Raw genomic sequence first — 21567 nt, 5'->3', positions numbered from 1 at the left:
CGCTATGCGGTAGCAGCCTAGGCATCTCCGGCTCGAAGTAGTACTGCGCTGTCACAGCCATCGTTCTTAAGTTCACGTGGATGAGCTTCACCCTTTGGGTGGCCAGTAGAACCACTGATAAACAGAGTCACTGCAATCTGCACCGGGTCAGACTATTGGTAACATCATAAGGGCTTTCCTTCCGCACTTCCGAGCCTAGATCCTGGCATGGGCAATTCCTGCTTCCCCGCAAGTGAAGCAAAGTTCCACCTCAGCCGAAGAGCATCTTTTCAGCGGGCAGTTGTCCATGAGAATAGGGCCAAGGACCGTGGGACATGTTCAGTCTGGAGTCCGCGGAGATTTGGAGATGGTGGCATGGGCCATGATGGAAGATCCTTCCAGGTGAGGTCCCCTATGCATGGTGTCAGCTTTGCATGAAGACCAAGTCGTGGCAATGCATGGGACGAGCTCGTTGGAGTTCAGGACGAACCGTCTACTAAGCAATGCCGGCCCCTCTTAACAACATCGACCCAGAAAGAGGGATTCCGGCGCACGGATGGCGACTATGACCCCCATTGAACCGGACATGTATTAGTCGTTCCGAGGGAGATCCGGCAGTGTCTTTCATATTTAGCTTCACCGTCCACCGGCGGCCTGCACATGCGAACCCGGCCCGCTCGAAGACTGGCTGCGTGTACTATCGCAACTATTTAACCAGGGCGGGCCGGAGCCACGAGAAGATGGATTTCCTAACTGCAACCAGCTCGAGTGCGTTCAGAGTCGAGATGGTGACGCAGACCAAATCGGTAGGCGCGCACGGTCCACCTGCCACACCTTCCGCGCGCCTCAACCGCCACTCCATCCCATCCTTTTCTTCCAACATCACACGATCCAACAAGGAGCCATTGGAGTGCACTGCAAGGCCGTTCAATGCGATTCATGTCTTCTATCAAACCGATCGTGCGCGGAGCATGACCTCCAAGGATATCCAAAAAGCCCCACCCGAAAAATTACGCTACCGAACGCCGAGCAGCCCGGGACCAATGCTGCATCCCCGAGTCCTTCTACACCGGAACAGCAAGAAAGCTTCGTCATCTCACCGTTCTCCTCTCTTCCGATATATCTCACGCTTTGGCCTTCTCGCTCCGCTCTTCGAGGATGAAGTTCCACATAACCTCGGCCGCCGTCTTTGCGCCGTCCATGTTGTTCAGTGTATCGCCCAACATCCTCGCCTTCGCCGTGTAGCTTGGGTCGTTCAGCACGGTGAGGACTGCGTTGCGGATGTTCTTTGCCTTCCAGAACTGCCTCTGGACGCGAATTCCGGCCCCAGCGTCCATGACGTTGTCCAGATTGGTCTGCTGCTCAATCTGCAGAGCGACACCCACAATCGGCTTCCCACCAGCGACAGCAGTCTGCACGGTACCCTGGCCGCCGTGGATGATGGCGACGTCTGCGAGTGCGGTCGCTGCGGGAGCCGGAATGAAACGATCCGTCACGAGAAGTCGAGGGTCGTCGCCCGCGCATGCCCGAGCTCTATCCATGGAACAGACGGAGGGTGACGCGAGAATAACTGCGTTCCAGTCGTCGGCTTTGTTCATCTTCAACGCCTTAATGGCTTCGAAAAGGAACTCCTCCGTGCCTGAGCTCCCCATCGACACGAAAACAGCCGGGCCAGGTCCACGCTTCATGTGGGCTGCAATGTCTTCATCCAGCTTCTTGTCATTTCCTGCGAACAACGGACCGGTGATGACAATATTCTCAGGAAGATTCTTCGCATAGTCGGCGTGGAAAATAGGATGATCATTGACTAGGTTGAGGTCCGCCATGTTCATGTCGAAGAGGGAAATTGGGCCCTCGATCGGCCAGCCGCAAGCCTTAGCCGCAGCCCCCAAACGCTGTTGGCGGAAGATGGGCGCCTTGAGCATGAGGCCGCTGCCCCACCACGCCAGCTTTTGTCTCATTGGCCGCGGCAGACGTGTGAAGAGCGGCATCATGTCTGGGAGATCGCGAATCAGACCATGGGCAAAAGAGCCAGGGTGCAGTGGGACCGGAAGGAAGTTGATGGTGCGGATGCCCAAGATGCGCGCTGCGAGGGAGGCAGGCGCCCACATGCCGTGGAAGACGACGTCCGGCTTCAGTTCTTTGAACGCGGCGAGCTGGCCATCAATGAAGGTTTTCGCAATCTCTGGCGATCCGAAGAATTCCGGGAAGTCCCATCCGAGATCGTGCGCGACCGAGATCCCTTTAACGCGGGGCTGCGCCGGCACGATGTTGAAGCCAGCGTCTTTGATCTGGTATTCGAAGCGGGACCCGCACGACAAGAAGTTCATCTTGAGGTCGATGTTTGGCGGGCAAAGATCTCGCAACGCGGCCGCCATCGCAATGGCGCGCGTTGTGTCTCCGGCATCCTGAAAGGCTACACTGACAACGACATGGAGGCTGCTGGGGGCCATGGCTTCCGAGTTTGTCAGGCGTTTATGGAAAGGGAATAGCACAGACTGGGTAGTAGAACAATAATGAATGGTGAGTGAGTCGAGCGAGGTGGCTGAAGAATAATTCTGACCTGCTTCAGAGAGCCTTATAAGAACTGTCTTGAGATCGAGTACCTAAAGTTATGCTCCGGCACCCACCCCCGACACTACGGAGCTGTGCAACTCTATTCCTGTTCCGACCCGACACCTAATCTCGACCTGGTATCTGTTGTGCAACGTCAGGCCTGGCGCCGCATGGCCTGAGCGGATCAGCACCGGGATTGCTCCGACATGGCTCTCACGACAGCGAACCTCAGCCCACGAATTCCGCGCTATTTGCTGAACGTTCCCTCGGGAAGCCGCCCCAGGGTGCAGTAGAGGATTCTGCAACCCTGGGCGACCCTGCGGGGAACCGCAAAAAAGCAGATAGGAAGCGCTGCGCTGCGACAGCTGCGGCACAGGACTCCACTTTGACATCGTACTGCTGAGTGATCTTCTCCCAACTGCCTTTTACTGTGAAGGCGCGTTGGGTGGGACTCTCGATTAGCGAGTCAGGCACTCCCGTGGCGTCTTGTCGTCCTCCACTGAGGGCACTCCGCGGGTGTGGCGAAGTCTTATTCGCGGTCAGAAATCAGCGATCCGACGTCTTGTTTCTCGCAGATGTGCTTGGGGAATACCGCATTTGGCAAACGGACGACTAGCAAGCACTTGCAATTCGCATGTCATCCCCCACCCAAGACTCAGCCATTGGCGACTTGTCGCGCTAGTGCGGGACGGCTGCGCCTTCTGACATCTCGCGTTAGCAGGATAAACCTGAGACAGCCAGCCCCGGCCTACTATTTTCAGCCCATGCAGCCTTGCATGGGCTTCCAAAGGCTTCAGGCTTCGGCAGCCAGTTGTTTGCACCCGGCGCAGCCGTACGGGCGGCCGGTATGCGCGCCCACATTCGTTAAGCGGAACGCCTGCAATGCGAGAATTCCGCCATTCGTAGGTGGCGCCCGTGGATCATGCCAATTACAATTTAATCTCTTGGGGAGCTTGATACCCGCCGGAGCTTGCTTATCTCGACGCGAATTTGGGCGCACCAGGCGCGTTTGGATGCCTTACATAAGTTGAGCATGGCCGCTATCCGCGACCCCGAGACCCGAGGCATTTCCCTCGGTACGTAGCAGTCTAGATCTCGCAGGAAATATGAGCAGGTCATGTGACGACGGCGCATTTCCCCGTTCAAAGAACTGAGGGAACACAAACTCCTCTATGCAACATTGCGGGGAAGCGTTTTACGATATTAATGAAATTAACGGTAATGCAGCGGATACGTTGCGAAGAATTCGTCAAGTCTAGACGCCGAACACCAAGCCTGCTATGCAATCCCACACCCAGCGTTACTATACAGTACATGCGCACGGGAACGTACGCTGTTAGAAGCAGCATCTAAACCAAGTACAGCCTGTTCCGGAAGGGCGGCATCATTGGTCGGCCCCTCATCTCGCCCTGTCTAACTCGTCCCTCAGGTCCGGGTTCACCCTCGCAGTCATCCATTGCGAAAACTGCCCGCTGGATCGATAGATCTTTCTCCACGCAGGAACGGGCGGAGCCAGGGACTCGAGCTCGGGAGTGTCTGACCTCTCCGGCTCCTCCTTCCTGTCAGCATCAGGTCGCAGTGGTTGCCTGATAGCTTCCGGCCCCAATTTTTCTACATCATCCTCCGCCACGCGCCTCTGAGGTGGCTGCTGATTCTCCTTCACGCTGCGCCACTCCATACCTAAAGCACCAGGTAGTGCTAAACAGGCGACTATCATGGCTGCGAAAAAGACGCCCTGAGTAAGGCTGTTGTTGTAGGCTTCGAGGACTCGGTGCTGGAACTGCGCGGGAACCAGATTCTTCAACTGTGTTGCGCCCGCGCTAGCCAACTTCTCCGGATTGATGCCGTGGATTTGCTCGAGGCCGCTGGTGAACTTGTCGATGAAGACGTTCTGTCCGACTGCGACAAACACCGCTCCGCCTAGTGTTTGGCAGAGCGAGAGCAGTGCGGTGCCGGTTGGAACGTCCTGCTTTGCCAGCACGATCTGGACTGCAAGATTAGGGTGCTGCATCGTCCAGCCTACACCGAGACCGAGGATGACTTGGAATCCGATCCACTCGCCGCTCTTGGTTCCCATGTTCCACGTGGTAATCAGTCCGGCACCGACAGCCATAAGACAGGACCCGACTATCATAAACGGCGTGTAGTAACCTACGCGCTGCACGAGCGCGCCAGATGAGATTGAGCCCACGACGACGGATAGGACGAGCGGAATCATGTCGATACCGCTCTTCATGGCGCTGACTTCCTTGATGGCTTGGAACCACAGAGGGACGTACATCGACACCGTCAGCATCGTCGCACCGACGCAGAATTGAGACAAGCCTCCGAATGCGACACTCCGTTGGAAGAGAATTCGTGCTGGGACTGTCGCTGTCGTTTTTCGCGTGAAATACTGCCACGCTATGAAAGCCATGAAGAGCACCGCAAATGCCGTCAGAAGCGCGATGATTCGAGGGTCGCTCCACGGATATTCCGCGGCGCCCCATTCCAGTGCAAGGAGCAGGCACGTAATCGCAGGAAGGAAGAGTACGGTGCCAACCGGATCGAGATGTTTGATGGTCTCCATCCACGTCTCCATTCGGGGCTTGTGCTCCTCCAAGTGCAGCAGCAGGACGACTACCAAAATCGTAATTCCTCCTAGTGGCAGGTTGATGTAGAAGCACCAGCGCCAGGTTGCGGCCGAACCGGTAAACGCGCCTCCAAGCAGCGGACCGGTCACTGATGCGACGCCAAAGCATGCACCAAAAAGACCTTGCAGCATTGGACGCTTGTGGAGTGGGACGGTGTTGAGCATGATCAGGATCGCACCCGTGAATATGCCACTGCTTCCGAAGCCCGCAATGGCTCGACCGATGATCAACATGAGGGAGGAGGTCGCGGCCCCGCATACTGCACTTCCGGCTTCAAACATGAAAATGCCGGAGAGGAAGACAGTCTTGGTGGGAAAGAAGGTATACACACGACCATACAGCAAGATAAAGCCGCAAGAGGTAAGCATGTATGCCGATCCGTACCATCCTACATCATCCAAAGAGTGGAATTTATTCGTTATTTCCGGGATAGCGGGTCCGATGATGGTGCGGTCGAGCGCGACGAGAAAGATTGAGATATAAAGCGAGAACATGATGACGGCAGTTTTCGCTGCGGAAGGATAGGATGTCGGTTCTGACGAACCTGGTGGTCCACCATCTCCTGGGGACTGAGGAGGCGGATGCTGCTCGTATGAGGGAGGCTCGTCACGCTGTAGTTGGGACATGGTGCTCGCGCGCTTTGACTTGGGAAATAAAGCAACGGCCGAATCCGCCATGGGGCTACGATCTTTCATCGAGAACGAGGAATGCTTCGACGCTCTTAACGAGTCCACCGGGTCGGCAACGAAGCCATGTGAGTTTCTTCCTTCCCCTAGGTCTACCATCTCGTACGGCCCATCGGGTTCCACGAGTGCGCTACCATACGAAGCGCGTCGTATTCGGTCGAGATCAGACTGCTGGAGAGGCTCGAAGGAGTAGACGCTGCTGTTGCGGTGATGCGAGGTTGGGCGCGAGAGTTGGTTCTCGTCGGCGAGTAAGAGGTCTGTTATTATGTCCGCGATTACCTCGTTCGATTCTCTCGGCGTGTGGTCGTTATGCTCAACGGCGAAATTGAATGACTCAATAGAGTCTCGTGGGGATAAGGGCGCCATGGTTGGCGATGGGGCGCGCGCAAACTACGCAGCTGAAGCGACAGATGTAGGTAGGGCTCTGGGAACGATTATGCGGCCAGTTATGAGAGAGTACAAGGAGAGAACAAAGTACTTGGATATTAGAAATTATTGAAAGGTAAGCTCGATGGCAGCAGACATGATGCAGCAACAAGCTCAGCACCGAACGGCTTCCGCAGCACAGATTGTAAGACGCAGGAAACCGCGATTGCACCGCGCTGCACAGCAAAAGACGGAGAGAAAGGAAGGCGAAGCACCGACAATCCACGTCTCTGCTCAGAAAATGACACAGCCGAAACCTGGCACTATCGGTGCTGGGGTGAGTAGAGCCGCAGGCCGCAGCAAAAGCGCCCCCTTCCTCATCTCAGCGCTCGCGCTGAGGCCTGAGTTTGTGCGTGCGTGTGTCTGGCTCGTATCCGGACGTGATACACCGCGTTTGGCGTTTCGGCAAATTGTGGGGGGAGCCGAAGGTGCATAAGAGCCGAAGTGGCACAACAGATCCGATCGGGCTGGCTGCGCGCCTAGCGGCTGCTGTTTGCGGTGCTGATTTTCTTACAGTATTGCATACGCGAGGGCGGCAGGTCGGTGGGCTTTTGGGACCGATCTGCGGGTTTGCAGTCAGTTCGACCGGGCGACAGGTGTAGTGCGAGAGTGAATTGCAGCGACTGGTACGGTACCAAGGCTGCGCGCGCGGGAGTACATATACTGCGCGCGGCGATGACCATTTGCAAAGGCGGCATGCGAGACGATGAGTTGCATAAGGTTTTGTTAGTTGTTTTTAGTTGCATAGCTCGCCTTCTGCGAAGTGTTTCGGTGCGATACACTTTGCGTATTCCGCAGTTCCCCCTCTTTGCTCCGCTCTGCGGCGTCCGCGCTGACCCCATTGCGTTATCTTACCTACGGGATCTGCACATGGCGGGCTAGGTAGTGCTGCGCCCGGATAACTGGAATCAGTCGCAGGAGTAAAAATAGTAAAATAGCTGCCGGGCCGCCGGGCCATCTCCTGATGTCGAATGACGACGGCCGGGTCCATGAGTATGGAAGGAAATTGGACCATGTGCTTGCGTCTTGTCTTCCAGAGAGGGCCGAGAGGTACCTGCGTTTTGCAGCTCGTTTGCTGCAGACTGGACTGGATGAAGACCAACAAAAGATGGCGGGCAACGCACTGCACATTGCACAAGGCAAACTCTATCACCACTCTGAAGAAGTGGATGACGCCAGAGGCGCAGCCCAAATCCAGCCACCCAATCTCAACGGGCCACTCTCCGGAAGACGCGAAAACTTCGTTTAGCATGTCCTTTCTGAACTTGCGTTTTGCGAGCCCTAAGCGATTGCAATGCACGTCAATGGATGGTGTATTTCTGCCTTTTTAAGTTCGACCCCCCTCTATATGGATTGTGTTCAACACCACGCCAAGCATCGCCGGCCGCCTCGGCAACCTTTTAGCGCGAGCATGAACACCTCATCCGGAAACGCATCAACTGTCCCCGCTCCAACCCCCAACAGACTCGCGCGTCTATGCGTCGGAGTGCCTATACCCCAAGACCACGCCCGCTCCGAGAAAAACGAGTGTAACGCACGATTCGATGCGTCGCGTCCAACCCCCATTTTCGCCAGCGTTCTGAGGACCGCTTATCGTCGCCGCAGTCCACATCACTACTACGAAGAGCACGATGCTCAGTCCGATCCAGGTCTGCAGATACGGCTCATAGTCTAAGCCAAATGCGCCGATAAGAGAGCCGAGGTGCTCCTGGCTACGGCACCACGTGGAGACGATTTGGGCGCCCAAGTAGCAAGGAATTGCCAGCAAGGCATTTGCGAGAATGGTGCCCAGCACACGGAGAGATGCCGCCATCGCACCCTGACGACCGCAAGTCCACAGGATCGCGCGGATCCCAACGACGAGCCGGAAGAGAGTCCTGAGAATCGGCTTCAGCAGGCGCGACCACGGCCAGAAGCCTCCTCCACGTAACAAGGTCACGAAGGTATGGCCCGCTATAAGGGCGGTGGCAGTCCGCAGGTCGTCGTCGATAACCCACGCCAGGAGGGCATAGTCTTGTGACAAGACTTCCGCTACGAGCTGGCGCTCTTCTCCTCTGGAGAGGACGACGTCTGGACCCCATTCATCAGGATAGATGACCACATTGTCGGTAGTTGTGTCATTCTCCCAGTAAAGGCGCCACGCGTACCACCCCAGCGCTGCGGTCGCCGTGGTCATGGCCGCAAGCAGACGATTGCGGCGTCGTGTTTTCGCTTGCTCTGCTGCCGTCATGGCTTCATCAACTGCCGAGGAATCTTGGTCTTCCCCAACGTGAGGTTCTGGGGTCTTGTTATCTTCAGGACTAGTCGGTGAGTCCGCGACGTGCTGAGTGTGCCCTTTGATCCGCCGTGGCGATGGAAGTGGTAGGCTATTATCGCCTTTACGTTTCGTGCCTTGGAGAGAAGGCGGCGAAGCCTCGTCCTCGCCCTCCTCGTGCTCCCTATAGACATAGGGTTCCGAGGTCTCCCCGTATTCAACACTGGCTTGTGAGGGCTGATTGTCTTCATTGCTACGCTCGACAACTTCTACATCCACCAGAGCATTTTCCTCATTGCCCTCTTCGCGGGCGTGAGATTCCGGGTTCTCGTTATCTTCAATGACAGCGGGCGAAGACTGCCGGTCTTTGTCTTCATCGCCAAGCTCCACCGCTTCCGCATCCATTGGAGCATCCCCGTCATTCTTTTTGCTAATATGGGGCTCATGCGCGTCAGCGCCTTTGCTACCCCCAGATGTATCCTCTTCGTATTCCTTTGGCTGGGCTTCAAGCATCTCAGCTTCTTCCAGCTCAGCTTCTAAGGACTGCTGACCCTCGACTGCTTGTTCGACGGTTGTAATCGGCTTGCATTCTTCTGTCGCCTCGACGCCTATCACACCTGACAGTCTTTTGAGTTCTCGGGCGCGGTGTGCTTCGAAATGCGGGTCGTCGCAGATATCATCCTCAGCTTCGAGCGGCGAGTCCTCATCCGTTTCTTCAGTTGAGGCTTCTTGAGGTTCTTTAGGTGTATTCATAGTTGAATCTTCTTCGTATTCCTTGCCCAAATCTTCCCAGCGTTCGTTTATGGATGCATCGTTCTCCTCAAGTGCATGACGCGCTTCTAAAGGGTCCGACGACTTTTCAACAATCTGATTGGAGGGCTCTCGCGCGTGATTGGGAGCCTCCCCCACGTCACACATCCGCTTATCCTGGATATTGTTTGAGGGCCGAGTGGCTGCTTCTACAGATCGAGTCTCAACCGATTCTTCAGACCGCTCGCTCGATGCTTCATCCTCCTCGCTTATCTCTAGCTTAGCGGCTTCGAGAAGCTCTTGGAGTTCAGCACCCGAGTAATTGAAAGTGGGCCTCACCTCTTCGGAGACCTCGTCCAGCTTCGTAGTTGTTGACGGAGGCCGCTTGGGTTGTGACACCCCAGGACCGGGACCGGGATCAATGTTCACTACTTGAAAGCTGCCCTCAGGCTCAGATCCAGGAGGCCTTAAAATCTCCCCTAAAGCATCTGGAGTAGGAAAGTCGAGATCAGAATTCGTGTGCTCACTTCCGTCTTCTTCAGGCCGCTGCTGGTCTTCCGCAGGATATTCTTTGCTGCCCTCTTCCTCTTTACGTACATCAGCGGTCATATGATTTTGGTTTCCAAGAAGAAATGCCGGAGGAGACGGCCAGGATCCGCCATCGATGATCTCTGTTACATTTGAGGATACCGTCGAGCCAGAATACCTACTCCCCTGTGGATCTCGGTAGATCCAGTCATTGGGCTTCCCAGTTACAGGGTCGTAGAGTGGTTTCGTCTTACCCTTCCGCTCCATGTCTTTCAAGAACTCGCTGCGGCGCTTATAAGTAGCGCGTGCGTCAGCTTCCTCCTCAGAATCGACTTCGACGTGTCGGAGGTCAAGGTCGTCCTCACTTGGATGGGATGAGGCCACTGAAGCAAGGTCCTCATACTCGGTCAACAGATCCGGCTCCATGCACCAAAGAAGCGCCAAGCCGGATGTCGTGTCTGTCTCTCGATCTTGAGCCGAGAAATCGAGGAAAATGTCCTTCTCGAGAAACTTGACAGCCTTTTTCTGCTGCTGAAGAAAGACGATTGCCTCCTCAGTCTTTTGTCGGTTCTTGTGCAGTTTCTGCCGCACCTCATTTTCCTTTCCCCACTCCCATCGACGGTTACACAGATAGCGAAGGTTCGTCTCTGCCACCTTGACTTCAGAAGATGTCAGGAACCGCGGGACGTGCATGTACAAGCCTTTGAAAAACAGGCCGGCATTGTACAGCACAGTTCGTGGACCCGCAAAGGGAGCATCGACGGAATCGGTAAGGGGATATTCCGCACCAGGCGGTCCGAGGAGCTTCCAGCTATCTGTCGAAATCGCATAGAAGGGCTTTGGTGCGCGGGATCGTCCACTCATTATAGCCAGAAAGCCGGGCTTTCCACCGTCCGAGTGTGCGAAGTCAGTCCATACCCAAGAGATGGCGGTCGAAGCGAATGCGGCTTCATCGTCCGTGAGCCGCACCGGAACGTGCAGCCAGCATCCCTTGTCAGGGCCATGAGGAATCTTGATTGCTGTGTGGGGCCCAGAGAATGCAGCCTTGGGAGAGTGCGTAATAAGGTGCCGCTTCGTGAGCGGCGGCTTGAGCTTGTTGTAGTCCCATACGAAGCGGAACTGTCCGCCTTTTAGATTAGGATACTTCGTCTCCCACTCGTCCTTCGAGGCCATGTGCTTGAGGACATGGTCTGTGCTACCAGTTGGGTTCATCTCGAACAGCTCCCCTATTTCGCTAAGAGAAGAGGGAGTCAGGTATCCCGGTTGTTTAGAACACATGTTGGACTGGCCAGACGAGGGAGTCTAGGTTCTGCAGGGTTAAGTCTCCGGAGGAAGAGATGGTTGTCCGATGACTCGTGGTTGTGGGCTAGACGAGCTGCAAACACGGACGGTGAGAGGAATCCTCATATATGGAGGGGACGACCTAAGATCTATCCATTCACTGCCAGGTCTAGTCGCGAAACATGAGTGACACCCTGCTATTCACTCTTGAGATGATTCGGGGTCTTTGATCCGAACGCGCTGCTATGGCTAGGCGGCAGCCGCTCGGTCCAGCACCTCTGTCCCTTTCAGCTGCGTTCGCTCGTCATGAGAGGTATTAATGTAGGAAACCAGGTAACGCTTTAGGGGAATGCCGTCCTACCAAATCTATACATTCACAACGGACCAAGCAATCAAACGGAGAATTGAGGCATATCCGTTTTTGCCTTCCAAGCTTTCTAATACTGCATCACCCCCGATACTTCCAATACCACTTGACGTCCACGCCCCATCTAGAAGCAACCGGGCCTTAGGAACCCACTCTATCTTACTCATCTCCTACCAAGAAACCCTCAAATACCGCCAACGGCAGCCAAAACGCACAGTGCGAATATCCAAATAAAGATACCCGGAGCTTCGCAGTCATCCACCCCTTCGAAAAATCAGATCCAGCCGACGAAATGGACGTAGAACCCGCTCCCGAAGAACTTAGCGAAGATGAATGGATCGAAGTCGAGGACCGCGAATGGAACGACGAGAAGCTACTCGATGATGCAAGACCGGGACGCCGTAAGCGCCAGAAACCCATGGACTTAGTATCTGAGAATCCGGGCGAATGGAGCAACCAATCCTGCAGCGCCACCAAATCCCGCCCCCAGGATAAGACCTAGTAGGTAGGGATTTTGACGGTCAAGGTTGGGTACTTGACAGGCGGTAAACTAATTTGGTGTTTCGAGGCGACGTTGTGGAAATATCCTTAGGGCAGTCTGAGAAGGAAAAGCGCGTTGATAGCGTGGTAAATAGGCTACAGGTTGGACACGCGATATCCATAAGTCCAAAGGATCATAGTTTTCCTCATATTTGCAGGCTTTGTGAAAGAAAATGATTCATCACAAGCGCATCTTTTTCGATTGCTTGCATCCCTGCTCTAGATCCTTATATTTTAGTCCGGGACCAGTAGACGTCCAGTCGACGCCATTGGTAATCTGTATAGTCGCACTCGTTCACTGTGTATACGTGCAACGTAGCGCCTCTGTACGTCCTAATATGCTTGCGCTTCGAGCTCTATCACCCACGAGTTCAACAACACGGGCCTTTACGCCCATAGCCCGCCAAGCAAATACGCGCCTTGCCACTCCGTCAATCGTCATATCACTTGACGTTTATGCCCTCGAAAGAATATATCTGTCCCACCAAACTACGTATACACCGGACCTATGGCGTCCTATGCTGTCTCTCGTCTCCTCGACCGGGACGAAGACAAACATCACAGAACGGCTTCAAGACATCTCTCCCGCGGCTACGCTCTGCACATCCCCAAGAAGAGACTGGAAACTCCGCGACATTACCCTACGCCTGATGATGAACTCGCAGCAAAGCTGGCGGACGCAATGTGGTTGGATTCGGAAGAAGGCCCGGGCAGTAAGACGGCGACGAAGGCCTGTAGGTCTCAAGGGGTAGACAGCGATGCAGCGTACGAGAGATCTGGAACTTCAGATACTTGTGCCGCGGCAATGGAGAGCCAGCAGGTCCCCGCTGCCTCTGTTGACTTAGAATCCCATTCCGATACTCACCAGCGTCTTGCTGCCATTCCTCCGCACGAACCAACCATCTTCCATACTTCCCCGCCATTCGATCCAAAGGCGTTCTTCAAGCCGTCTCGTGGGGCTGGTTCCCCATCAAAGATCTCGTCTCTCGCCTATTTCCCGTCCCAACCGGCACCATCCCTTCACACCTTCGACCCTCACCCCTTGACGGGCTCCGATATTGACATTGACTCCGACTACTACAACGGTTCTGACGACACTACCGCGTGGCTTCAACGTCGCATGGAAGAGCAAGCGGACCCATTCTACCGGCACCACCATCGCGGACTCTGGAATGAAAATGCGCAAAGTTTGGGGGAACCGGAGTGGACCCAGGAAATGGAGGCACTCGCCGAGTACGGCAGGCCTGGGCGTAAGGTTCTAGATAACGGGGTGGGCGCTTAGTTCAAATACCTTGTTCTGGTGGAAATTTGGGACGGCAGGGGTTGTGCACATTCACTCGACCTCAGCCGAGGCGCCGTCCCATGCAACCATCGCAGTAAAGCTCGATGCTCATCCAAAAAGGGAAGTAACATGATTCTGAATCACAGACCAAATAGCCCAGCAATTACAGGAACCTTGGAACCTTGCATGAGCATCAGCCTTACCACGCCGACGCTTGTTCATGCCCGCTCCTTGGCGATCTTCCTCACCACCGCACTCACAAGCGTACGCTAAAGGAGCGGTGTTCGTTTGCCTGGCAGACGCCATACAGCCCCGAATACGGATAGCATTTACAAATTCCACTGCCACGCATTCTCGAAGGCGTGACGCGGGTTTTGTTCAAGGAGCCCCAGCTTTTCCAATCCGGCAATTTCTCATGCGCCGCAAATTCTCGGGACCCATGCGATTGCAAATCCCGTGCAGATCCTCCGCACCCGCGCACTGACGTTATCGTTGTGGAGCCGCAGCTTAGGCTTCTTAGCGATCTAGAAGAGCCCAAGGCGTACCCACACTACTAAGGTCTTGCAAATTGTCAGGTCACTCTACACGCAGCCCGTTGGAAACTACGCAAAGTAGCGTTGCTTTGGGAAGCGCAATAAGATTGTCTACAGTAGACGTGCAAAAATGAGAAAAAGTCATTACATGAGGGCTATGTGTTGCCAATATGGATAAACCGCCCATCTACCCAAACCCGCCATGACAACTCCAACACTTGGAAACTGTCGCGACGCCAAATGACCTCTAAATAACAAAACAATACGGGAAAATGCCCGCCAGCGCATCCGTGACGCATAGACGAGGCCAGCAAGAAGTCTATAGTCAAGGGAAAACGCAGAACGGTAGTTAACGAAAGTAATCCCGGGTATCATCGCACCTGTACTAGAGAGGAATACGGGCCTACGCACGGCACACTATTGCCCGAATATTGAGCGCGACTAAGAAGCGGAAACAAGCCGACCTGACGCCGATTATGCCACAGGCATTGAACTCAAACAGCGTTCATCTTCCCCATCTCCACTTCGACCTGCTCCGTCTTGATACGCTCGCCATTTGCATCCCGCCTGCAGCCAATCATCTGCCAGATGCTCAGCCCACATAACACCCAAGCGACGATCAAGAACGGAATCATCATGTCGCGCCCAGCCATCTCGATGGCGCACTGCTTCCGGTAGTCTTCTGAGACCATGAAGGCACCGGGCACGATCTTGAGCTCGCAGGACCACGTCTCCAGGTCGAAGGTCCCGATGTTGTAGCGCATGCCGTCGTCTGATGAAGCTCGGTCGGCCTTGTAGTTGATGTAGCGTTCGTTGAAGTGGGAAGAGGACTTGTGGGTTACGTAGGTGGAGACGAGGGCGAAGAGGACGAGGATGCTGTTGATAAAGTGGAGGAACATCATGTTACGGCGGAAGGCGTATGCTTGCGTCTGCATGCTGGTTAGCAAAATGTTGACTTTCTACAGGTGCCATAGTCGCCTACCTTCTTGCCCTCCTTCCAGTCTAGGAAGACAAATACGACGTGCCCAAGTCCAACGGTGAGTGAGATAGCTGCAGCCACGAGCGCCAGTTTTGCGGGCGCAGTGAAGAGGTTTCGTGGTAGTGCGGCCAGAATAGTGGGCTGAGGGTCGTCTGTCTTGAATTCAAAGCCCGTGTCCTTGTTGTCCTCCATGAAGTTGATGGTCTCGGCCTTGAGACCAACGACAGCGGCGGCTATCACGACGAGCAGGACGAGCGAGATGCTGTGGAGGGCCCGTGATGCGTAATATCTCCTCTCGGTGCAGACGGGCTGGTTGAAGACGGGTTTAGGTCTGAATGGTGCAGACACCTTGTCCAATACGGAAGGCATCTTGAACTCCAGCTTCCTCATGGTGCGGTGTAATCCAGCTCTTCCTCGAGACGAGTAACCCGTTCCTCAGTCTCGATGCGAACGACGTACCGTGCAAACTACAGGATTAAAATCAATCAAGGCGACTCGTGTTCGCTCATCGAAGGTAAGAATAGTAGGGCCGAATAGAAGGAATGAAGAAATGGAGCGCTCTTGAGGAGATGAGAGAGGAATTAGCGGGAACAAAACGTCTTGAAGCTCTGTGTAGGCGACACGCGTCCGTTAGGTATTTTGCGTGTGCAGGCGGACAAGGAATAGCATCAGGTCGCATGTGTGGGTAAGGCGACAGAACTGTCATGCTCAGACATGTCCTGCGCTGGAGCAGGGCTGCGCAAGGACTATCTTGCTTGTTGACGGCGCGGCTCTCAATGCTGTACAACCGGCATAGGGCTGCTTCGCCTTCTGGGAAAGCTTTCGCTTTAACGTCATGATTCCAAGACTGCCCCTTCAGGGCTTTTGAGCAATGCGAGACGTGATGTGGCGGGCTGGGAGTGGTTGCGTTCCCGAGGCGAGACGTGTGGCGTATGAGAGGTGTGACATGCACGGGCCACGCCATGTCTAGATTGGGGCAGTCGTTGACGGCAATACGAAGTGCCGCTAAGGTTATCGCAGGCTGCTAGGCTTATCTTGAGGGCGACGATCGGGTCCTGTATACATGAGCCTGCTTTACGGGGAGTTGTCGCGCGTCGCCCAGCAAGTACCAAGGTATAGTACCCCGTTCCAGTCACGTGCAGACGCCCACACTTGGGCACCTCAGCCCCACGTCGAGATGGGGGCGCATGTCCAATTCGCCTGTGGCATACAGTCAAAGCTCAAGCAATACTGCCAGGAGAGAGAGCAGCAAATATCGCTCAGTGCGGGGTCACGTGGGTGGTGATGGTCCAGTTGATGATTCAGCAATCATGTGATCAGGCATGGCGCGTGTCTTTCGCGACAACCTCAACACCACATATCCACCGCCAGCCCGTCGCCCGCCCCAGCTCCGCCAACAACGCGCCTGCAACCATGGCCGGCGCCTATCCCCAGGAAATCCAAGTCGCATTCGGCGGCAACCATGTATTGCGCAAGCGCGTGCATGAGGCCATCGGTAAGCCGGCCGATGGATTCCCCTTCGCCCCCTAGCAGCAGCAAGCTAATCGGCATGCGCTGCCAGACCAGAACCCCACCCAGAGCACGCTCTTTCGCGATATCTCGATTTACATGCTGCACCGGACGTCGCAGTCGCCAAGCGAGCCCGCAGCGAAGAAGCGAAAGCTTGACGACAGCAACGGAGCGCAGAATGGGCTTGTGGCGTCGGCTGGGCTGGCCAGCGCTGCCGTGAATGCGTGGCGGTCATATCCCGGCGTCAGCTTCTCGATCCCGCAACGGAAGAAATACACGCTCGAGCTTGTGGACGACAAGCGCCATGGCGGCATACGGGCTGTGGGCGCTGACGGCAGTGTGGAATTCGGCATCCCTTGGAAGCAGGTCGGTGAGTGGGCATCATGCATTCCTTACCAGCACTCTGGAGCGACACAGGCGTGTTGGCTGACAAGTGTCATAGAGCAGGTCTTCTGCCTCCCCGTCCCCGAGAAAGCGAAGCGACAGCACAACTTCGTCGTCCTCCCTGTCCACGGTGACGGCGTGAACCCAGTCCCCGACCATGCCAAGAACTCGCCCCCCGAGCCTATAGTATGGACATTCGAAGAGGCGACAGGCAAGAACATTGTGGAAGGCGAAGACCCCGGTCCTGGGCCAATGGCTGAAGCTATCCACCATTGCTTGATACAGGCGGGCACCGCGAAGACAGTTATATTCCCGGATCCTGAGCAATTTGAAAGCGCAATCCCGCAGAGTCACCGCAAGGGCGAAAAGGGATACCACGTCAAGGCGCATAGGGGAAGCAAGGAGGGTGCGTCCAGAATAACACCTGAGAAGGAGCGATGAGTATGCTGACACTGCTGCTAGGATACCTCTTCTTCACCTCCGTGGGCATCGTATACGGCTTCAAGAAACCTCTAGCTTTCTTCGACTTCGCCTCTATAAACTCCATATCCTACACCGCCGTTCTCCGCAACACCTTCAATCTCGTCATCACCACACCGACCGCAGAGATCGAATTTGGAATGCTCGACCAGGCGGACTACAGCGGGATCAACGAATATGTGCAGAAGCACGGGTTACAAGATGCTAGTCTGGCGGCCACAAGGAGGGCTAAGAAGCTCAACGTCAACCCGCCTGCTGAGAAAGAGAATGGAACGAGTGGTGCTGCTGCTGCCGAGGAGGGGGATGGCGAGACAGAGCTGCAGAAGGCGGAGAGGATGTTGCAAGATCAAGAGGATGATGAAGAAGAGGACTACAATCCTGGCAGCGAAGGCGAGAGCGACGGCAGCGGGGAGGATAGTGAGGATGAAGAAGGTAATGGAGGCGACGAAGAGGGCGAGGGTGGAGAGTATGAGGAGGGATACGAGGAGGGTTATGATGAAGGCGAAGGCGAAGAGATGGAAGACCACGAAGAGCAATACTGATACTGCGGACCTAGATCACGTCACCCTATGTGGTAGAATAATGGCCGCACCCTTCTATGAACACCATTTTATCTTTTTACCTTTCTGCGTTTGATTTGCACATTTCGGGACACCCTCACTCCACATTCCATTTTCCCAGATACGCCAAGCGCCCTTCCATATTGCCGCCCATCACGCAGCCGTATAAACCCTAGCAATCTATCCACACACTCGCCTCACCAATAAATTAACACATGACTCGTCCATCTTGATTCTTCAAAAGTCGCTCATGGTTCTTCCCACAATTTTTCGTCTTCTATCCACTTCTCCTACGCTTGCGCCTTCGCCTTCCGCATTTTCCAGCGCCTCCAGCGGTTCTCCTCTGAAACACCCTCCAACAATGCCATAACCGGCTAAAGCGCTCCTACCAAAAAACCCCAGATCCCGGAAGCCAACATATCCTGCATCGCTCGCCTAGATACACACGATGGCTGTGCATGCGAAAAGCTCGATGGCAGTCGTGAGGCCTTCTTGGCGCGCGCTGCAGATCCTGACGCTGATTTCCATCTTCCTGTGCGTCGGAGTCGTGTATGTTGCTACGTGGGGGTCCATTGGCGGGATTGGGACGTATCTTCCGATTCCAATTCCAGATGTGGCTGGTTGGGGAGAGGAGGTGACGAGGCCGGAGGGTGGCGACGGGGATGGGGGGCAAGTGGAAGTGCTGCAAGGCCACCCAATCGAGCACTTGATGGAAGATGCGCGGAAAAGATTCGATGCAATGCTGAAGGATGAAGCCGCAAGTCTCGAAGACGCAGCGGCTAAGTATCGCGCGAGACGCGCTCGCCATCCCCCACCCGGCTTCGATGCTTGGTACACGTACGCGACGGAAAGCGGTGCCTTGGTTGTCGAATCTTTCTTCGACCAAATATATCACGATCTCGCGCCCTTTTGGGGCATGGATCCGCGTAGCTTACGTCAACTCGCACATGCCTTCAGCCCCAAGATATCGATCCGCGGCGGCGTCGTGGACGCAGAGGCGAAGAACAGCTACGAGAGGTTGAAGCAAACGATGAATATGATACAGACCCTGGCCAAGCATCCACAGGTCCGCTTACCAGATGTGAACGTCCCAGTCAATGTTAACGAAGAGGTGGGCATGTTAGTCCCGTGGGAAACGGTAGATACGACGCTGAGCCTCGCGGGGAATATTCTGGCCTCGCCAAACGATGTGATCGACGAATTTTCTCCCGTTGACGAAGAAGAATACGTAGACTTCACTTTTGATCCCGAGTGGCTTGATGGAAGGCTTATGCATCCTTCGTCCAACTGGCTCGGTCCAAGACCTTTGTGGTCGCTCGTTCAGCCTGCGTGTCCGCCGGACTCGCCCACGAGGAATGAACCGCTGCTCGAGGATATATGGCACTCAGAGGGCCATACGAGCCAGGAGCACTCTGCAGCTGCTCTACTACCCCTCGGCGCTCCCACCGGCACGCTACAAGGCTACGTCAAGAACTGGACGACAACCACAGACGTATGCCTCTTCCCCCTCCTTCAGGCTCTACACGGCGGCTTCGTGGCCCCTTCAACCATGGCGGTAACGCAGAAACTCTTTCCACTCTTCTCCTCCTCCAAGCTCTCCACGAGCAACGAGGCCCTCATCCCCAGCGTGGGCGACTGGAACGCTTCGGACTACATTTCCGCTCCTCAACCTTGGGCCGAAAAGACGGATAAGCTTTTCTGGCGCGGCGCCGCTACAGGCGGTAAAAATACAGCGCAGAACTGGCAGCGCTTCCACCGACACCGCTTCGTGTCGATGCTCAACGCGACGCATGTCGAGATTGCAGAAGGGCTGTTGCATGCCGGGAATGAGAGTATGATCGGGCTGGGTTATGCGCGAAATTTCCGACTTTTACCTGCCAACGAATACCATTTGGCCACACAAAAGTGTGGGAAAATGGCGGATTGGGTGAGCGGCTTGGCGGATGCTGCGTTCAGGGACTTGCGTTGTGAGGAGTGGGTTGAGGGCGGCGCGTGTCCGTACGTAGAGGAGTATTTCGGGGTAAAGAAAGAGGTGGATGAGGATGAGGGGCAAGGAAGTTGCAAGTACGCCGCCATCATTGACGGAGACGGTGGCGATGATGGCGGCGCTTTTCTTCAAGCTCTTCGAGCTGGGAAAGTCGCGCTGAAAGGGAGTGTTTATCAGCAGTGGTACGATGCTCGGGTTGTTCCGTGGCTACACTTTGTGCCTATGGATAATATGTTTGTGGATCTGTACGGCATTATGGAGTACTTCATGGGTACTACGGTTAGCAAAGATGCATCGGAGTTTGCGCATGCGCATGTTGAGCTGCCGAAGCATGAGCATCATTTCAAGACGCCGCATGGGAATGAAGAAGATGAGAAAGGTCACGAGCATGAGCCAGCCCATGGGGAGCAAATGGTCGACGACGAGGAAATGCATAATCACGAGCACGCTCCCGACGGCGTGGTGAAGCGCAGCGAGAACACTGGAGACGCGCACGACAAGCAAGCCAAGAAAATCGCCGAAGGTGGGAGAGAGTGGGCGGATAAGGTGCTTCGGAAAGAAGACATGCTGATCTACGTATATCGCCTGCTGCTGGAATACGCTCGCATCGTAGACGACAGTCGTGAACGATTAGGCTGGGTAGATGACCTCGTCAGAGAGGGAAGTTGAGACCCGCGTCTCTCGAAGAAAGCGCCTCCGATCACGTCCCTGGCCTGAATATCCGCAGGCCGAACTAAGGACGACGGATGACACCTCATTCCTTTTTACGCCGACACCTACAACCTGGCGGCCCTACACACCACCGACAATACCGCGACCTGGCGCGCACCGCTACGCATTGCACTCAGCCTCCTCCTCACACTCGCATCTACTCACTCCAAGACAGCGAGCAACTCCCCTCCGCTAATCACCCCCTCAATGTTCGGCATCCTCCTAGCATGCTTCGCCCTCGTCGCAGTCCCCATCATAGCAGTACAGTACCAACGCTTCATCGCCTCCTGCCTGCCATGCACCGATTCTGATGTGCTATCTGAGCCAGATGACACCGGACTCGACGGCGCGGGCGAGAAACCGCAATCGCGATCGGGTACCGACGAGAAGATACAGAGAGGAGCGGGTGCGAGTGTATCGAAGGAGGGGGGCATGAGGACGACGAGGAAACCTTGGGATCCGCCGTTTCCGATGAGCGAGAACAGGAAGGGGAGTGGGTATCTGGTGCTAGAGCCGAGTCCGCCAACGAGGAGGCAGGAGAATGCGACAGAGGAGCAAAAGGAGGAGATGGGAGATGGTGAGGTTAGGCAGGAGAGTGTGCGTCTACCTGTCACTGCGCCGGGGATCGATCGTCCTCCGGTCGACGAGCTTCTAAGGAACCGTAGCTCCGCCATGCCCAAAACTACTCCGACGGCATCTTCCCGCCCATCCGACTCCAGCTCCCGCCTCTCGCTCGTCCAAACATTCATTCTCATCTTAGCCTTCCTGATCTTCGTCTTCGCCTTCGCAATTCTAGTCGCACACTGCCTAGCCTGGTTCGTGGTCTACAAAACTGAAGCGCGGTTAGGCGAAGCGAGGAAGGGATTGCTGCGGGGCGGAGATATGCGTGTTTGCCTGTGTGCGCGGGGATGAGTAAGGATACGTCAGAAGAGACAGTGCTAAGGCTTGAAGTAAGCTGTGCGGAGACGAAGGAATATGCTTACAGCGGGAGATTGGATCGGGAGGAAGAAGAGAAGAATTGGTATCATTACTCAAGCTGGACTAAAAACTTGGCGTAAAAGGAAGCTTGAAGATGTGGTGATAAAACTTACCCACCTGTGTTATAATCCCGCGGGTATCATCATGCGCTTTTGATCCATAAA

The 21567-nt window shown here is 55.2% G+C and overlaps 8 protein-coding genes across 8 annotated transcripts; 4 read left to right on the top strand and 4 right to left on the bottom strand.

Annotated features, from left to right (window-relative positions):
• Nucleotides 1-673: 673 nt before the first annotated feature.
• On the bottom strand, nt 674-2506 carry BU26DRAFT_513295 (glycosyltransferase family 1 protein). Its single transcript, XM_033827591.1, has one exon. The coding sequence runs from the start codon at nt 2307-2309 to the stop codon at nt 1104-1106; it is 1206 nt and encodes a 401-aa protein (XP_033691478.1). The 5' UTR covers nt 2310-2506; the 3' UTR covers nt 674-1103.
• A 1428-nt stretch (nt 2507-3934) lies between these two features.
• BU26DRAFT_412132 (major facilitator superfamily transporter) lies at nt 3935-5794 on the bottom strand (the record flags this gene model as incomplete). The annotated part of the gene is made up of 1 exon (XM_033822959.1): nt 3935-5794. One exon carries the CDS (start codon nt 5792-5794, stop codon nt 3935-3937), a length of 1860 nt encoding a protein of 619 aa, XP_033691477.1.
• A 1960-nt stretch (nt 5795-7754) lies between these two features.
• BU26DRAFT_499134 (uncharacterized protein) lies at nt 7755-11090 on the bottom strand (the record flags this gene model as incomplete). Its single annotated transcript, XM_033826385.1, has 1 exon — nt 7755-11090. The coding sequence occupies one exon, from the start codon at nt 11088-11090 to the stop codon at nt 7755-7757; it is 3336 nt and encodes a 1111-aa protein (XP_033691476.1).
• A 1418-nt stretch (nt 11091-12508) lies between these two features.
• Nucleotides 12509-13282, top strand: BU26DRAFT_557919 (uncharacterized protein; the record flags this gene model as incomplete). Its single annotated transcript, XM_033832506.1, has 1 exon — nt 12509-13282. One exon carries the CDS (start codon nt 12509-12511, stop codon nt 13280-13282), a length of 774 nt encoding a protein of 257 aa, XP_033691475.1.
• An 873-nt stretch (nt 13283-14155) lies between these two features.
• Nucleotides 14156-15405, bottom strand: BU26DRAFT_23010 (uncharacterized protein). Its single transcript, XM_033820852.1, has 2 exons — nt 14798-15405; nt 14156-14744 (listed from the first exon to the last, which is right to left on the bottom strand). The coding sequence occupies exons 1-2, from the start codon at nt 15182-15184 to the stop codon at nt 14310-14312; spliced, it is 822 nt and encodes a 273-aa protein (XP_033691474.1). The 5' UTR covers nt 15185-15405; the 3' UTR covers nt 14156-14309.
• Nucleotides 15406-16207: 802 nt separating this feature from the next.
• BU26DRAFT_557917 (Rtt106-domain-containing protein) lies at nt 16208-17709 on the top strand (the record flags this gene model as incomplete). Its single annotated transcript, XM_033832505.1, has 4 exons — nt 16208-16289; nt 16356-16673; nt 16746-17093; nt 17150-17709. The coding sequence occupies 4 exons, from the start codon at nt 16208-16210 to the stop codon at nt 17707-17709; spliced, it is 1308 nt and encodes a 435-aa protein (XP_033691473.1).
• A 706-nt stretch (nt 17710-18415) lies between these two features.
• BU26DRAFT_409160 (glycosyltransferase family 90 protein) lies at nt 18416-20371 on the top strand (the record flags this gene model as incomplete). The annotated part of the gene is made up of 2 exons (XM_033822904.1): nt 18416-19993; nt 20192-20371. Coding segments are annotated over 2 exons (1758 nt in total), but the record flags the coding sequence as incomplete, so codon positions are not given.
• Nucleotides 20372-20508: 137 nt separating this feature from the next.
• On the top strand, nt 20509-21483 carry BU26DRAFT_22978 (uncharacterized protein). The gene has a single exon (XM_033820848.1). It carries the CDS (start codon nt 20633-20635, stop codon nt 21335-21337), a length of 705 nt encoding a protein of 234 aa, XP_033691471.1. The 5' UTR covers nt 20509-20632; the 3' UTR covers nt 21338-21483.
• The last annotated feature ends 84 nt before the right edge of the window (nt 21484-21567 follow it).

Source organism: Trematosphaeria pertusa, assembly GCF_010094035.1.
Source record: "Trematosphaeria pertusa strain CBS 122368 unplaced genomic scaffold BU26scaffold_1, whole genome shotgun sequence".
NCBI classification, from domain to species: domain Eukaryota; kingdom Fungi; phylum Ascomycota; class Dothideomycetes; order Pleosporales; family Trematosphaeriaceae; genus Trematosphaeria; species Trematosphaeria pertusa.
The sequence above is the reverse complement of the archived record's forward strand: the minus strand, read 5'-3'. Positions and strand labels throughout refer to the sequence as shown.

Excerpts from the sequence above, each read along its gene's own strand:
- BU26DRAFT_513295 (XM_033827591.1), bottom strand. The coding sequence starts at position 2,309 with ATGAACTTCTTGTCGTGCGGGTCCCGCTTCGAATACCAGATCAAAGAC.
- BU26DRAFT_23010 (XM_033820852.1), bottom strand. The coding sequence starts at position 15,184 with ATGAGGAAGCTGGAGTTCAAGATGCCTTCCGTATTGGACAAGGTGTCT. Across the intron at positions 14,745-14,797 it reads ACTGGAAGGAGGGCAAGAAG|ACGCAAGCATACGCCTTCCG; the intron begins GTAGGCGACTAT and ends ACCAGCATGCAG.
- BU26DRAFT_22978 (XM_033820848.1), top strand. The coding sequence starts at position 20,633 with ATGTTCGGCATCCTCCTAGCATGCTTCGCCCTCGTCGCAGTCCCCATC.